The sequence below is a fragment of the Lepidochelys kempii genome, chromosome 28 (genome assembly GCF_965140285.1).
Source record: "Lepidochelys kempii isolate rLepKem1 chromosome 28, rLepKem1.hap1, whole genome shotgun sequence".
NCBI lineage: Eukaryota > Metazoa > Chordata > Testudines > Cheloniidae > Lepidochelys > Lepidochelys kempii.
The window spans coordinates 1,515,475-1,531,249 of NC_136407.1; the positions used below are offsets into that span (position 1 = coordinate 1,515,475).

Genomic DNA, 15,775 nt, shown 5'->3' on the forward strand with positions numbered 1-15,775 from the left:
TGTGCGGGGTCGAGGCGTGCAGTGGGTGGGGTTGCGTGGTTTGGCGAGCGCGGACGGGCGTGTGTGTACCCGTGAGGCGTGCGGCCGGCCGCCTGGGGGGGGTGTACGGGGCCGCGGGCCGGTGTGACTCTGAGCGTGGGTGTGTGTACACACAGCAGGGGAGGGGTGTCTTTGGCACGTACGAGGAACATGCAGCCTGCATGTGTGTGAATCTGCGGGCTGCGTGGCGCGCTCCAGCGCCCGGGTGTCGATACCCCAGGGTGCGTTACCGGGTTGCGTTTAGTTCAGACACAGCCCACACCCGCCTCAGCTTCTCTCCCCCAGCCCCCTTCCCGTCTCTTCCCAGCTGACCCCCTGGTGCCCCTGCCGGGTTGATTTATGGCAACACATTACACGGTGGATGCAGCACAAATGATTTGCCTCCTGGCAGCGAGCAAAGGGTCGATGGCGCTGCGTGTGTGTGTGGGGGGTCCCTGAGCGAGGGATCCACCCGTGACTGGTGCGGGAAGCCCCGCCCAATGGGGGAGCTGGCAGGAGGCTCACGAGAAGACACCCCCGTGCAAGGCGGGGACGTGGGGCGGGGAATCACCAGGAGGAGACCTGGGAGGACTGATTTGGGTTTCACCGGCACAGCCCCTCCCCTCCGGGGCAGGTTATGCCAGGATGATGGTGGAAACCGGCCCACTGAATCCCCTGCCCCCATCTGGGCTCCCACCACAGACTCCTGCCCCACAGGGGGGCGTGCACGAGACCCTCCCACTGGCCTTTCGCCAGCTGGGAAACAGGAACATGGAGCGTTGGGCCTGGCTTGTCTCATGCCTGGGGAGAGAACCCAGGAGTCCTGGCTCCCAGCACCCCACCAGCCCCCATTCCCTTCCCAGAGTTGGGGACAGAACCCAGGTGTCCTGGCCCCGAGCCCCCACGGGCCGCTGGAGTGAGTCAAATGCAAAGGGACGTCTTAATGGGCTGGGTTTATATAATTCATAACCCAGCACCTGGCCTAAATGGAAGCGCTCTGGCCCATCCTGCAACGCAGCCGGTTGTGTGTGTGGCATGCTTGTCCGTGTGTGTTCTCCGTGTGGGCCCGCCCGTCCACATGCTCTGTGCACACGTGTGTGTGTATTCCCCCCCTTCCTTTCTCTCCCCTCCCCCGCCCCCGCAATGCCCGATTGCACCCGGCCACGCTGTAATTCCACTAAGTGATCACGTCACCTTGGCCGCCCCAGGGCCTGGCCCTGCTCCAGGCCCCCCCTTCGCCCTCCCAGCCTCGCCCCAGTGCCCCGGCCTCTGCCCCCAGGAGCTGTGGGGCTGCGGGCCAGGAGTGAGGGGCACTGACAAGGCTGGGGGGGCAGGGCTGGGCTAGCAGGGGGCTGCGGGTTGGGAGTGAGGGGCACCGGCAGTGAATTTCCCTGGATAATGATCCATCCTCTCATTTCATAGCAGCGGGCTCCTAACCCCCTTGAGCAACTTTGCTCCCCCATCCAGCTGTGCTCCCACAATGCCCTGCGCCCCTTAATGAATGCAAATTTATGTAAATGACTTTAATTTATTTTAATGTGCCCACGCTGCCTGGCAGTGCAAAGGGTTAGTGCCTGGGAGAGGGGGAGAAAAATCACTGGGGCTCCCACCGCCCAGCTCTGCAAATGGGATTCAGCGAGGGATAGAAATCACAGGAGGGGTGTGGGACCCCCCAGGTTGGGCTAGCAGGGGGCTGGGGGTCGGGAGTGGGGGGCACCAGCAGGGCTGGGGCGGGGGTGGGGCAGCTCCCGGACTCCTGGGTCACTGCGGAGCACGTGGTGCTTGGCTAGTGGCCACAAATGCCTCCGTTGCCAGCAGCAAGGACGCGGGAGGAGAACGAGGTGCTGGCCCAAGGCCAAGGTGGCACCGGGCCCAGCAGGGCCTCATAGTAACCGCGGGGAGTGGGGGGGGAGGGGGGAAAGCAGTGGGGTGTGGGGGGGTAAGAAATACTGTGGATGCAGCAGGAGGATGGGGCGGGCGGGGAGGAGGCGGCTCTGGAATTGAAGCCGGGCCTCACGGTCCCAATATGGACCCTTCCCTGCGCCCTTTGCCCTCTAGGGGGCGCCGGCTCCCATCTGGCCCCAGGGCACCGACTGGCTGGCTCGGGGGGCCAGAGAATGGGGACTCGGGGTTCAGGGGGAGATGGTGCCCCCCCCGACAGGAAAGCGTGAACCTCCCAAAATATTCGGGGCGGGGGGGGGGGGAGTCTCCCCTCGGGCCCTGAAAGCGAAATGAGGTCGACTTTGACCCAGGTGGAGGGTGGGGATGGCCGGAAAGGGGCTGGGGAAAGAGGGAACGGAAGAAGACAGGAAGAAAGAGAAAGAAAGGAAGAATGAGGCAATGGAGGGAAAGGCCGAAGGGCAGGGGAAGAGCGAGCGAGCAGGAGGGTTTTATTACACTTCTGCCCCCTGGGTCCCCGCCACCCGGACTCCTGGGTCCAATCCCTTGGGTTCGGGACCCCTCTCCCCTCCCCATCCTGGTCAGCCACGATGGGGCTTGGGCTGGTTCCCCGATATCACGGCAGCTCCCGCCCCCATGGACCCCCCTGCCCAGAGAATCCCCAGGACTGGTCTAGCCCAGGGGAAATGGTGCACTGTGGGCAGCGGGGGGGGGGGGGGGGAAGCTCAATACAGACCGGTCCATATAAACGCCGCCAGGTTTGAAACCCAAATTACGGCCAAAATTGATTGATTTCATTGATTTCATCAGTGGCGGTTTCGACCAACAGGGGATTAGGGAGAGAAGCCAGGAGTTCTGCCTCCCAGCCCCCCCTGCTCTAACCATTAGCCTCCACTCCCCTCCCAGAGCCAGGGAGAGAACCCAGGTGTCCTGCCTCCCAGCCCCTGCTCCCATCAGACCCCAATCCCTTCCCAGAGCTGGGGAGTCCTGAGCTCCATTGACCCTGCTCTTGCAGTAGCAGAGAGAGGATCGGGGCCCGCTCTAGCCCCATATAGACCAGTCCATATAAAACATCAGTGTGACTGAAAACCAACGACACCACACAGCATGTACATCTCTGAGGGAATGGCATAACATCAATACATGTTTCATCCAATGGGGCGCGATAAAGTCCTATATGGACCAGTCCATATTGACCCTACTGTGGTTTTAAACCCAAGAATCAGTGGGGTTTATTTATCTGAGGAAGAGAACACTCCTTGTGCTCATTGGGGGGTGGGGTGGGCAGGCATTATTACCCAATATTGACCAGTCCATATAAACATCTAACCTGGGCAAAACACCCCCCTTATCACCTCCCCTGAGTGGCGGTTCATAAATAATATTGGTTCATGGTGCCACTGCAAGGAAAGACGGTCAATATATGAAGCATATTGCATGACGGACCAGTCACAGTGCCCCCTGCTGTTAGAACCAGGCATTGCAAGGAAAGATGGGCAATATATGCATTATAGTGCATGATCGGACCTGTTACACCGCCCCCTGCTGTTGGCACCCGGAATTGCAAGGAAAGCTGGACAATATAGGCCATATATTGCACAATCGACCTCTCACAGCGCCTCCTGCTGTTAGCACCAGGCATTGCAGCCTGGGCACAAGCAGGAAATAGCCCAGGCATTGTACCACACCTGTAACCAGGCCGTTACAGCACTATAGGGCCCACGCTCCCCTCCCCAGCTCCTCGCGCGCCCGCCCCCCCCATCAGATATCACTCACCGGGTGTTTTTTCCAGCCGGCCTTTCCGCCCACCGCAGAGCCGGACTTTGGAGATTAAAATGAGCAGCTGCTTCTGGCAGAGGGACTTGGTGCCGCGGGGACAGACCTTCCTCTGGGCGGCCACGGGCCGGCTGGCGACGGGTTCCCGGATCTCCCGTTTCTGCCGGATCAAGGAGCTGGCCAGGGCCGCCATGGTCCCCCGCCGGCCGGTGTCCCGCTCGCGGGTTTCACGCCGTGCTCATCCCCCAGAAGAGCCAAGCCATGGGAGGGGGGGATTATACCCACCCCCCCTCTCCCCACCGAGGTTAATCCGGCGAGGGGTGAATTTAGCCCTGGGGGGTCGCTGGTTTCTTTCTCCCCTTTCCAGCAGATCGGCCGAGGGCGTGCGGGAAGACGGGGGGACAGGGGACACGGAGCGGGTAATAAATCCAAGCGTCTCCCCGCCTCCCTGCCCCAACCAGGGGTAGTCACTTCTTTTTTGGTCCCGGTGCAAATTTCTTGCTCAAGGTACAGTCAAGGTCCGGGGACGAGAGAACAGAACCCCGCTCGGCCTCGGCAAAATCGATTCCCTTCCAAAGCGACCGGCGGTCCGGATTTGGGCCCCCCCCACCCGTCTCCCGCCGTCCAAACCTGCTGCCCCCCGCACAGAAATTTCCAGGAGCGCGGCAGCCCGGAGAAATCAGCGCGGACGCGGGCTCCGAAAATCACGCACCGTCCCGGAGCTGGGTCGGCACCAGAAATTAATGAGCTGGTGGAGAGAAAGACGGGGCGAGATTCCTGGAGATCGAACTTCTTTTATTCCTCCCTCCGCTGGGCTGCGGAGAAAGGGGGCTGGGGGGTGTCGTCCCCCCCAGACACAGACAGACAGACACACACAGACACACACATAGCGTGCTACACAATCCCGGTTGTCCTTCAGCCGGCGAGGTTAATTCGTGGATGGCTGTGTGTGTGGAGAAGCGGCGAAGCGGAGGGGAGGGATGGAGGGATGGGAGAAGGGCGGGGATGGAGAGAGAGAGAAAGGGATGGAGAAAGAAAACACACACACAATGTCACACGGGAACCTGTGGGTCCCCCCAAACACACTTGGGGAACCTACAGCTGGTGGGAGCAGGAGGGGAATTCCCCATGCCTTGCCTGCCCCAAGGAATGGCTCAATTCCAGGGCCCCCCCAGACGAGTTTAGCATTGGGGGACCCCATCCCCTAGTCTAGCTGAGTCCTGGGGACCCCCTGAGCTTCCCCCTCAAAGCTAGCTCAGTATTGGGGGACCTGCTTCCCACCACCCTAGTATTGGGGGATCCCTCCCCTAGTCTAGCTCAGTATTGGGGGACCCGCTTCCCACCACCCTAGTATTGGGGGATCCCTCCCCTAGTCTAGCTCAGTATTGGGGGACCCCCTTCCCACCACCCTAGTATTGGGGGATCCCCTCCCCTAGTCTAGCTCAGTATTGGGGGATCCCCTCCCCTAGTCTAGCTCAGTATTGGGGGACCCCCTTCCCACCACCCTAGTATTGGGGGATCCCCTCCCCTAGTCTAGCTCAGGATTGGGGCACCCCCCGTTTCTCCCTGTCAAAGCTAGCTCAGTTCCAGTCTAGAAGAGGGGGGCTGCTCGACCCCCCAGGCTGGCTGAGGCCAGGGGACTCCCTGTGGCCTCCCCCCAGAGATGAGAAGGGAAAGGGGTGTCTGAAGCGGGGTGATGCTGGACCCCCCAAACAGCCATATTTGGGGGTGTTTGTCCTGCCCTGAAGGAGGCAGGCCTGAGGGGGGCTGAGGTGCTAACCCAACCCTGCCCCCCCCAGCCCTGCCGGTGCCCCTCACTCCCGACCCGCAGCCCCCCCCCCCAGCCCAGATGGCTCTTTACCGCTGTGGGCTGTGATGGGGGGGGGTCGCTCGCTCAAAGGGGACGCTGGGGCTTAGAGCGGGGCCAGGGAGCCCATCTCAGAAAGCACCCCAAAGGTGACGGGAGGAGGTGGGGGGCTGAAGCAGGGAGCCTCTGACAGACCCCCCCCCGGGGAAAGTTTTATCCATCACTGGGTGGTGCCTCGCGATGGGGGGGGGGGAATTATTCAGCCCCCCCCCCGCACCTCCCCAACCCACCCCCCTCGCCTCTCCCACTCTTCCCTCCCCCGCTCATTAAATCTCCTCGCTCCAGCGGCCGGGGGGGTGGGGGGGGGCATGGCTGGTGACACAGGCCGGTCTCCCCCCCCCACGCCCGAGCCCCGGCGGCGAAGGGTGACATTTGCAGGGTTCGCTCGGCTGCTGCCTGGCTGGAAAAAACCCCCCGGGCGGCGGGAAGGAGGGGGGGGTGAGGGGGGGCCGGTTCACGCGCTAGTGGCAGGGAGAGAACCCAGGTGTCCTGACTCCCAGACCCCCTGCTCCAACCACCAGCCCCCACTGCCCTCCCAGAGCCAGAGAGAGAGAACCCAGGAGTCCTGGCTCCCAGCCCCCCCAGCTCTAACCCATCAGCCCCCGCTCCCCTCCCAGAGCCAGGGAGAGAACCCAGGAGTCCTGGCCCCCAGTCCCCCGTGCTCTAACCCACCAGCCCCCACGGCCCTCCCAGAGCCGGGGAGAGAACCCAGGAGTCCTGGCCCCCAGTCCCCCGTGCTCTAACCCACCAGCCCCCACGGCCCTCCCAGAGCCGGGGAGAGAACCCAGGAGTCCTGGCTCCCAGCCCCCCCCTGCTCTAACCCACCAGCCCCCACGGCCCTCCCAGAGCCGGGGAGAGAACCCAGGAGTCCTGGCTCCCAGCCCCTCCCTGCTCTAACCCACCAGCCCCCACGGCCCTCCCAGAGTCGGGGAGAGAACCCAGGAGTCCTGGCTCCCAGCCCCCCCCTGCTCTAACCCACCAGCCCCCACGGCCCTCCCAGAGCTGGGGAGAGAACCCAGGAGTCCTGGCTCCCAGCCCCCCCTGCTCTAACCCACCAGCCCCCACTCCGCTCCCAGAGCCGGGGAGAGAACCCAGGAGTCCTGACTCCCAGCCCCCCCCAACCCACCAGCCCCCACTCCCCTCCCAGAGCTGGGAGAGAACCCAGGTGTCCTGGCTCCCAGCTCCCAGCCCCACCCTGCTCTAAGCCCCCAACCCCCACTCCCCTCCCAGAGCCAGAGAGAGAGAACCCAGGAGTCCTGGCTCCCAGCCCCCCCTGCTCTAACCCACCAGCCCCCACGGCCCTCCCAGAGCTGGGGAGAGAACCCAGGAGTCCTGGCTCCCAGCCCCCCCTGCTCTAACCCACCAGCCCCCACTCCGCTCCCAGAGCCGGGGAGAGAACCCAGGAGTCCTGACTCCCAGCTCCCAGCCCCACCCTGCTCTAAGCCCCCAACCCCCACTCCCCTCCCAGAGCCAGAGAGAGAGAACCCAGGAGTCCTGGCTCCCAGCCCCCCCTGCTCTAACCCACCAGCCCCCACTCCGCTCCCAGAGCCGGGGAGAGAACCCAGGAGTCCTGACTCCCAGCCCCCCCCAACCCACCAGCCCCCACTCCCCTCCCAGAGCTGGGGAGAGAACCCAGGAGTCCTGGCTCCCAGCCCCCTCCACTGAGGCAGGATCTAGCATCTTGTTGAGCAGGGCTCCAGGGCCGGAGGAGGGATGCGGGGCGGGGGGGGGGGCATCCCGGAAAGACGGAGGAGGAGGAAGGAGCTGTGGGGGGGGGGGCGCACATGGGGGGGAGGGGAAGAGGACTAGAGGGAGATGGGAAACTGAGGGGAGGGGGGAGATCGGGCTGGCAGCGGGGTGGGGGGGAGGCGCAGAAGGGGGGGGCGCATCGCTCCGCTGGTTTGCGGGGACGGGCGCTCAAGGTTGTATTTTGCAGCGGTATTTTTAGCCACCTGCCGGCACGGGCAGCGCAGCGCGGGGGGGGGGGTTGCGGGGGGGCGGGCAGCGCCAGCTCGGTGCGGGAGGGGGGCGTCAGTCCGGGCGCCACAGCCTGAGAAAAGGGGGAACGAGACGTCGCAGCTGGGCGGCTAGGCCCCTGGGGGAAACCGAGTCACAGAGCATCCAAAGAACCCAGGAGTCCTGGCTCCCAGCCCCCCCCACCAGTCCCCGCTCCCCTCCCAGAGCTGGGGAGAGAACCCAGGCGTCCGGGGCAGAGGCAATCAATGGGCGCACCCCTTGCATCAAATTTTCATCAGGCTCACTCTGCACCCCCAGGGCTCCCTGCCATTGCCAGCTGGCCAGGGCCCCGCCCCAGAGGTGGCCGCATCTCGGCACTGGGCAAGGGGTCTTTGGGTCACCGGCCGCCCCGCCCCAGAGGTGGCCGCATCTCGGCACTGGACAAGGGGTCCTTGGGTCACCGGCCGCCCCGCCCCAGAGGTGGCTGCATCTCGGCACTGGGCAAGGGGTCTTTGGGTCACCGGCCGCCCCGCCCCAGAGGTGGTCCCTCCCCTTGGCCCAACTGGCGGCCATGGGGGTAGATCGGGGTTAACTGTCCCACTAGGGGTGTCTGGGGCTGGATTGGTGCTGGAAAATGACACACGCAACCCTGCCTTGTTACCACAGACAACACACACACGCTGAGATGCGGCCACCTCTGGGGCGGGGCGGCTGGTTACCCGGGGACCCCTTGCCCGGCGCTAAGATGCAGCCAGTGACCGAAGGACCCCTTGCCCAGTGCCGAGATGCGGCCACCTCTGGGACAGGGCGGGTGGTGACCCAGGGATCCCTTGCCCGGCGCTGAGATGGAGCCAGCTCTGGGGTGGGGCGGCCGGTGACCCGGGGACCCCTCGCCCGGCGCCGAGATGCGCCCACCTCTGGGGAGCTGTTTAACAGCGATATTTGCCAAGTACAGGAACCGAAGCAGAACCGGGCCTGGGCCGGGCCAGGGATTTCAGGACAAATGGCGGCGGCGCCCCCGCGGAGATCCTGCCCAGACGCCGGGGATCAGGGCCAGACTTTCCGGAGAAAATCCAGATGGGCTTTAGCGATTATGGGTGAAAAGTGCGATTGAGGATGACGACTCAGCCAGACTCACCCCTGCCGGCCTGGGGTGTGTGTGTGTGTGTGTGGAAAGGCGGAGAGCACCCCCTGCCAGGCCCGTCCGTTGGGGGAGGAGGGGGAGCCTTGAAACCGACCTTTCTGGCTCTGTCTTGAAACCGGAGCTAATTGGTATCCTGATCTGCATATGCAAATTCGGCCGCTTCATTGGCCAAGCCGGAGAGAGGCAAGGCCAGAAGCTATAAGCGGATCAGGATCCTAATCCACCCTCCCGGCTTCACCCTGATTGCCAGGCTATGGGCCCTGGGGCTCATGGGATAGTGGGGGACTCAGGGCTCTGCCGGTGCCCCTCACTCCCGACCCACAGCCCCTGCTAGCCCAGCCCAGCTCCCCCCCCCCACACCGGCAGGGGGGCAGCGAAATACACCGGCCCACCCAGTGCCTTCCAATTTACTTTTTATTATCTACAAAAAAGGAAACATCTCGTTCCCGCGCAGGCCTGGGGGGCCCAGATGTGCAGACGCCGCTGGCATCCCAATCCCCAGAGATACCCCCTCACGCCCCCCACCCATCGGCCCATCCCTTCCATCAGGGACAACACACAACCCGCTGTCCCCCAAAAGGACAGAGGGACGAAGAACTACCCGGAAAATCACTGGCCTTCCCGCAAGCCCCCTTCTACCAAATTGCTCTGGGCCCCCACATTTAACAGGAGGGGGGGCACTTGACCGGGGCCACAGCCTAGTCTACGCCGCTAAACTCCAGAGAACCCCAAACTTTTCAGGGGCACAGCCCAGCTGTTCACCCCCACAGTACTGATTTTGGGGGCCCAGTGGAAAGATTCAATAGCCCCTCATTTGGGGTTCACTGCCCATCGGTACCCAACGCCCCAATTTTCCAGCCGCCAACGCTCCCCCACAAAACAGGGGATCAAACTCTCAGCGGAAATATCCAGCTGATATTTTGGGGCTCACAGGCCACTGAAAAGAACTGAATGCATCCGACCCCCTATAATTCTGGGGTCCCCGTCCAATTTCCCATGCCAGCTCCCGCAAAATATCGAGGTTCCCCATCGGACAGCTCCCACATGTTACAAGACAACCCCCCCCCGGGTCTGATACTCACCCCAAAAATGCTGTCACCCCTGCAATCAAATAGATCCAAAGGCCCCTGACAATACCTTCATTTTGGGGTTCTCTTGGATCAGTTCCCCCTCCCCCTAATTCCGGACTCTTTTTGGCACATTTAAATGGTACCAAAATACATATATATATGTATGAGTAACCCACGATAAAGTCTTAGTAGCCCTGAGCTGTCTGGGAAACGTGGATTTTCATGACAGGAGGAGTCAGGCAACCTCCAAACCCCGAAGAGAGTGGGAATACAGAGAACCCAGGAGTCCTGGCTCCCAGACCCGCTTCCCTGCTCCCCTCCCAGAGCCAGGGAGAGAACCCAGGAGTCCTGGCGCCCAGCCCACCTGCTCTAACCCCTAGACCCCACTCCCCTTCCAGCGCTGGGGAGAGAACCCAGGAGTCCTGGCGCCCAGCCCACCTGCTCTAACCCTAGACCCCACTCCCTTCCCAGAGCAGAGGGAGATGATATGACACCCCACCCCTACTCCTCAGCCTCGGCTCCCGCGTCCAGCCCCCTGCCCAACTTGGCAGCCATCTTGACCCTCTCCACCGCTTCCCGCAGGTGCCCCGCCGGGTCCCCCCTGACGGCAGCCACCGCGTGGGCCAGGCCCGGCTCCGGGACCCCCGCCAGCCTGTCGTAGCCGGCAGGAAGTAGTGGGGACCGGCCCCGGCCCCGAGGCCGGCGGCCATGTCGTCCAGCAGGCCCAGCAGGCAATGGGCCGCGTTCTCCTCCCGGCCCAGGTAGCGGGCGGGCAGGCGCTCGCAGGCCCAGAGCACCAGGGTCCAGAGGTAGTAGGGCCCCGCCCCGCCCGCCCCAGGCCCCGCCGAGGGCGGCCCGGGCGGCCCGGTAGGCCTGGAGCAGCGGGGGCGGCACGGCCTTCTTGAGATGGAACTCGCTCCGGGAGAAGGACAGACGCCAAGCGAGGCCCGAGGCCTCCCGCCAAGCCGGGCCCGAGGCCTCCACCGGGCCCGAGGCCTCCCGCCAAGCCGGGCCCGAGGCCTCCCGCCAAGCCGGGCCCGAGGCCTCCACCGGGCCCGAGGCCTCCCGCCAAGCCGGGCCCGAGGCCTCCACCGGGCCCGAGGCCTCCCGCCAAGCTGGGCCCGAGGCCTCCACCGGGCCCGAGGCCTCCCGCCAAGCCGGGCCCGAGGCCTCCACCGGGCCCGAGGCCTCCCGCCAAGCCGGGCCCGAGGCCTCCACCGGGCCCGAGGCCTCCCGCCAAGCCGGGCCCGAGGCCTCCACCGGGCCCGAGGCCTCCCGCCAAGCCGGGCCCGAGGCCTCCACCGGGTCCGAGGCCTCCCGCCAAGCCGGGCCCGAGGCCTCCACCGGGTCCGAGGCCTCCACCGGGTCCGAGGCCTCATGTCCAGCTGGGCCCGAGGCGTCTACTGGGCCCGAGGCCTCACGCCAAGCCGGGCCCGAGGCCTCCACTGGGCCCGAGGCCTCACGCCAAGCCGGGTCCGAGGCCTCCCCTGGGCCCGAGGCCTCACGCCAAGCTGGGCCCGAGCCGGGCAGGAGGTAGAAGCCCCCGGCCACGTCCTCCTCCCTCAGCTTGCCGTCCCAGAAATGGCTGCGGCCCAGCCACTCCTGGGCCACCGCCGGCCACCCCTGGAAGGCCACCACGGGCACCACGTCGTACAGCGCCCGCACCGTGCCGTGGCTCAGGAGCAGGGTGACGAGGCCCCCGTGGCCGGCCACCCGCTCCACCACCGGCCCCCCTCGGCGCGGGGCAGCCCGGACCCTGTCGGCCACGGCGCCCAAGGCCTGGGAGAACCAGGCCGAGACCAGGCCTGGGGCCAGGTAGGCCTCGCCGCCATGGTCACGGCAGCAGTCGGCCCAGCGGCGGCAAGCCTCGGGCCCGAAGGGGCCTAGCGCCAGCCAGGCGTGGCCCGGTGGGCACCGGCACATGTCCAGAGTGACGGGGCAGCCGCGGGCCTGGAGGACGGGCACCAGGAGGGTGTAGTCGGCATCGTAGTCGGCCCCCGGAGCCGAGCGGCCCAGGACGCCTGGGTCCATGTCCACCGTGCCCTGGCGGGCCCCGCCGGAGAGGAGGAGGTACTCGTTGGCCAACGGGAGCCTCCCGTCCAGCTGCTGCACCAGACCTGGCGGGAGAAAGGACGAGGGGCTAGGAAAAAAAGGAACCCAGGAGTCCGGGTTGACTCATCTGCATCCAACCACCATAGCCTCAGAGTTCAGGAGAGAACCCAGGAGTCCGGGCTCCCAGCCCCACTTCCACTCTAACCCACCAGCCCCCACTCCCCTCCCAGAGCCGGGGAGAGAACCCAGGCGTCCGGGCTCCCAGCCCCCCTGCTCTGACCCACCAGCCCCCACTCCCCTCCCAGAGCCAGGGAGAGAACCCAGGCGTCCCGGCTCCCAGCCCACCCTTGCTCTAACCCACCAGCCCCTGCTCCCTGCCCAGAGCCGGGGAGAGAACCCAGGCGTCCGGGCTCCCAGCTCCCCCCTGCTCTAACCCACCAGCCCCCACTGCCCTCCCAGAGCCGGGGAGAGAACCCAGGAGTCCGGGCTCCCAGCCCCACTTCCACTCTAACCCACCAGCCCCCACTCCCCTCCCAGAGCCGGGGAGAGAACCCAGGCGTCCGGGCTCCCAGCCCCCCTGCTCTGACCCACCAGCCCCCACTCCCCTCCCAGAGCCAGGGAGAGAACCCAGGCGTCCCGGCTCCCAGCCCACCCTTGCTCTAACCCACCAGCCCCCGCTCCCTGCCCAGAGCCGGGGAGAGAACCCAGGCGTCCGGGCTCCCAGCTCCCCCCTGCTCTAACCACCAGCCCCCACTTCCCTCCCAGAGCCGGGGAGAGAACCCAGGAGTCCGGGCTCCCAGCCCCACTTCCACTCTAACCCACCAGCCCCCACTCCCCTCCCAGAGCGGGGAGAGAACCCAGGCGTCCGGGCTCCCGGCCCCCCTGCTCTGACCCACCAGCCCCCACTCCCCTCCCAGAGCCGGGGAGAGAACCCAGGCGTCCGGGCTCCCGGCACTCACCCAGCAAGGAGAACACAAAGTCCTTGAGCACCACCAGCTCCTGGGTGGCCCGGACGCCTGGGTCCCGTGCCGTCCGCTTGCTGAGCTCCTGGACCAGCTGGTTGAGTTCAGCGATCCGGGCCCCCGAGTGGAAATCCAGGTCCGTGAGGGGCTGGGCCGGGCGGGGGACAGAGCCCCACTCTGGGGAGGTCATGACCCTGCACGGGCAGGGGGACAAGGGGAAGGGGGTAAAAGGAGGGGCGCCAGGGAGGGGTCCCACCTTTCTCTACCATTGCACTGCTAGACTGGACCCCTCCCGAAACTGCCCCTCCCCCACCCCATAACCTGCCCCTCCAACCGAGCCCCCCACGCTCCATCTGCGCCCAGGTGCCCCAAAGCCGCTCCCCCATAACCTGCCCCTTCCCCTGTATCCTGCCCCCAGTCCCCCCTACTCCATAACCTGCCCCCCCATCCAACCCCATATCCTGACCCCATCCGCACCCAGGTGTAATCTGCCCTCTCTTCTATGCCCATAACCTGCCCCCCATGGTCATTAGCAAGGTCATCCCCCGCCACGAACTCCCCTCGTCAGTAGCTGCCCCCTTGCCACAGCCCCCTTCCTCATAGAATCATAGAATCTCAGGGTTGGAAGGGACCCCAGAAGGTCATCTAGTCCAACCCCCTGCTCGAAGCAGGACCAATTCCCAGTTAAATCATCCCAGCCAGGGCTTTGTCAAGCCTGACCTTCAAAACCTCTAAGGAAGGAGATTCTACCACCTCCCTAGGTAACGCATTCCAGTGTTTCACCACCCTCTTAGTGAAAAAGTTTTTCCTAATATCCAACCTAAACCTCCCCCACTGCAACTTGAGACCATTACTCCTTGTTCTGTCATCTGCTACCATTGAGAACAGTCTAGAGCCATCCTCTTTGGAACCCCCTTTCAGGTAGTTGAAAGCAGCTATCAAATCCCCCCTCGTTCTTCTCTTCTGAAGACTAAACAATCCCAGCTCCCTCAGCCTCTCCTCATAACTCATGTGTTCCAGTCCCCTAATCATTTTTGTTGCCCTTCGCTGGACTCTCTCCAATTTATCCACATCCTTCTTGAAGTGTGGGGCCCAAAACTGGACACAGTACTCCAGATGAGGCCTCACCCATGTCGAATAGAGGGGAACGATCACGTCCCTCGATCTACTCGCTATGCCCCTACTTATACATCCAAAATGCCATTGGCCTTCTTGGCAACAAGGGCACACTGTTGACTCAGATCCAGCTTCTCGTCCACTGTCACCCCTAGGTCCTTTTCCGCAGAACTGCTGCTGAGCCATTCGGTCCCTAGTCTGTAGCTGTGCATTGGGTTCTTCCGTCCTAAGGGCAGGACCCTGCACTTATCCTTATTGAACCTCATCAGATTTCTTTTGGCCCAATCCTCCAATTTGTCTAGGCCCCTCTGTATCCTATCCCTGCCCTCCAGCGTATCTACCACTCCTCCCAGTTTAGTATCATCCGCAAATTTGCTGAGAGTGCAATCCACACCATCCTCCAGATCATTTATGAAGATATTGAACAAAACCGGCCCCAGGACCGACCCTTGGGGCACTCCACTTGACACCGGCTGCCAACTAGACATGGAGCCATTGATCACTCCCCGTTGAGCCCGACGATCTAGCCAGCTTTCTACCCACCTTATAGTCCATTCATCCAGCCCATACTTCTTTAACTTGCTGACAAGAATACTGTGGGAGACCGTGTCAAAAGCTTTGCTAAAGACGCGCTATCTCAGAGTATCCACTGCTTTCCCCTCATCCACAGAACCAGTAATCTCATCATAGAAGGCGATTAGATTAGTCAGGCATGACCTTCCCTTGGTGAATCCATGCTGGCTGTTCCTGATCACTTTCCTCTCATGCAAGTGCTTCAGGATTGATTCTTTGAGGACCTGCTCCATGATTTTTCCTCGACCTGCTGTCCCAGTCAGCCCCTCCCCGTCGCCCATTGCCCTATAAGCGGGGCCCACCCCCACATCTCCCCTCCTCCCAGCCTTCTCCAGACCCCCTCCCCAAGCACTGGGAGTGAGGGCACTGGCAGAGATGCGGGGGACAGGGCTGGGGCAGCAGGGGGATGAAGGTCGGGAGTGGGGAGCACCGGCAGGGCTGGGCTCGGGGGGGCTGTGTGTCGGGAGTGAGTGGCACCAGCAGGGCTGGGCTGTGGGGGCTGCGGGTCAGGATTGGGGGGCACCGGTGGGCTCAGCTGTTGGGGGGCTTGGGGGTCAGGAGTGGGGGCACCAGCGGGGCTGGCCTGGGGGGGGCTGCGGGTCGGGATTGGGGTGCACCAACGGGGCTGGGCTGTGGGGGGGCTGTGGGTCGGGAGTGAGGGGCACCGGCGGGGCTGGGCTGTGGGGGGGCTGGGGTTTGGGAGTGGGGGGCACCGGCGGGCTGGGCTGTGGGGGGGCTGGGGGTCGGGAGTGAGGGGCACCGGCAGGGCTGGGGGGGGCTGCGGGTCGAGATTGGGGGGGCACCGGCAGGGCTGGGCTGGAGGGGCTGTGGGGTTGGGAGTGAGGGGCACTGGCGGGGCTGGGCTGGGGGGGGGGGGCTGCGGGTCGAGATTGGGGGGCACCGGCAGGGCTGGGCTGGGGGGGCTGTGGGTTGGGAGTGAGGGGCAGTGGCAGGGCTGGGCTGGGCTGTGGGGGGTTGTGGGTCGGAGTGGGGGGGCATCGGCGGGGCTGGGCTGTGGGGGGCTGGGGGTCGGGATTGGGGTGCACCAACGGGGCTGGGCTGTGGGGGGGCTGTGGGTCGGGAGTGAGGGGCACTGGCAGGGCTGGGCTGGGCTGTGGGGGGGCTGTGGGTCGGGGTGGGGGGGCATCGGCGGGGCTGGGCTGTGGGGGCTGCAGGTCAGGATTGGGGGGCACTGACAGGGCTGGGCTGGGGGGGCTGCAGGTCGGGATTGGAGGGCACCGGCGGGGCTGGGCTGGGGGGGGCTGCGGGTCGGGAATGAGGGGCACCGGCAGGGCTGGGCTGGGGGGGGCTGCGGGTCGGATTGGGGGGCACCTGTAGGGCT

At 64.7% G+C, this 15,775-nt stretch overlaps 2 protein-coding genes across 2 annotated transcripts in view; both read right to left on the minus strand.

Annotated features, from left to right (window-relative positions):
- Nucleotides 1-5,710, minus strand: part of FGF11 (fibroblast growth factor 11) — a 14,843-nt gene extending 9,133 nt beyond the window's left edge. The window contains exon 1 of the mRNA XM_073326916.2: nt 3,694-5,710. Within this exon, the coding sequence (XP_073183017.1) occupies nt 3,694-3,886 (193 nt within the window). The 5' untranslated portion in view covers nt 3,887-5,710. The remainder of the gene's footprint in view (nt 1-3,693) is intronic.
- Nucleotides 5,711-8,455: 2,745 nt separating this feature from the next.
- Nucleotides 8,456-14,472, minus strand: TMEM102 (transmembrane protein 102). Its single transcript, XM_073326923.1, is given in 5 exon segments — nt 8,456-10,395; nt 10,398-10,576; nt 10,578-11,847; nt 12,742-12,938; nt 14,404-14,472. Coding segments are annotated over 4 exon segments (1,806 nt in total). The 5' UTR covers nt 12,935-12,938; nt 14,404-14,472; the 3' UTR covers nt 8,456-10,231.
- Nucleotides 14,473-15,775: the final 1,303 nt, after the last annotated feature.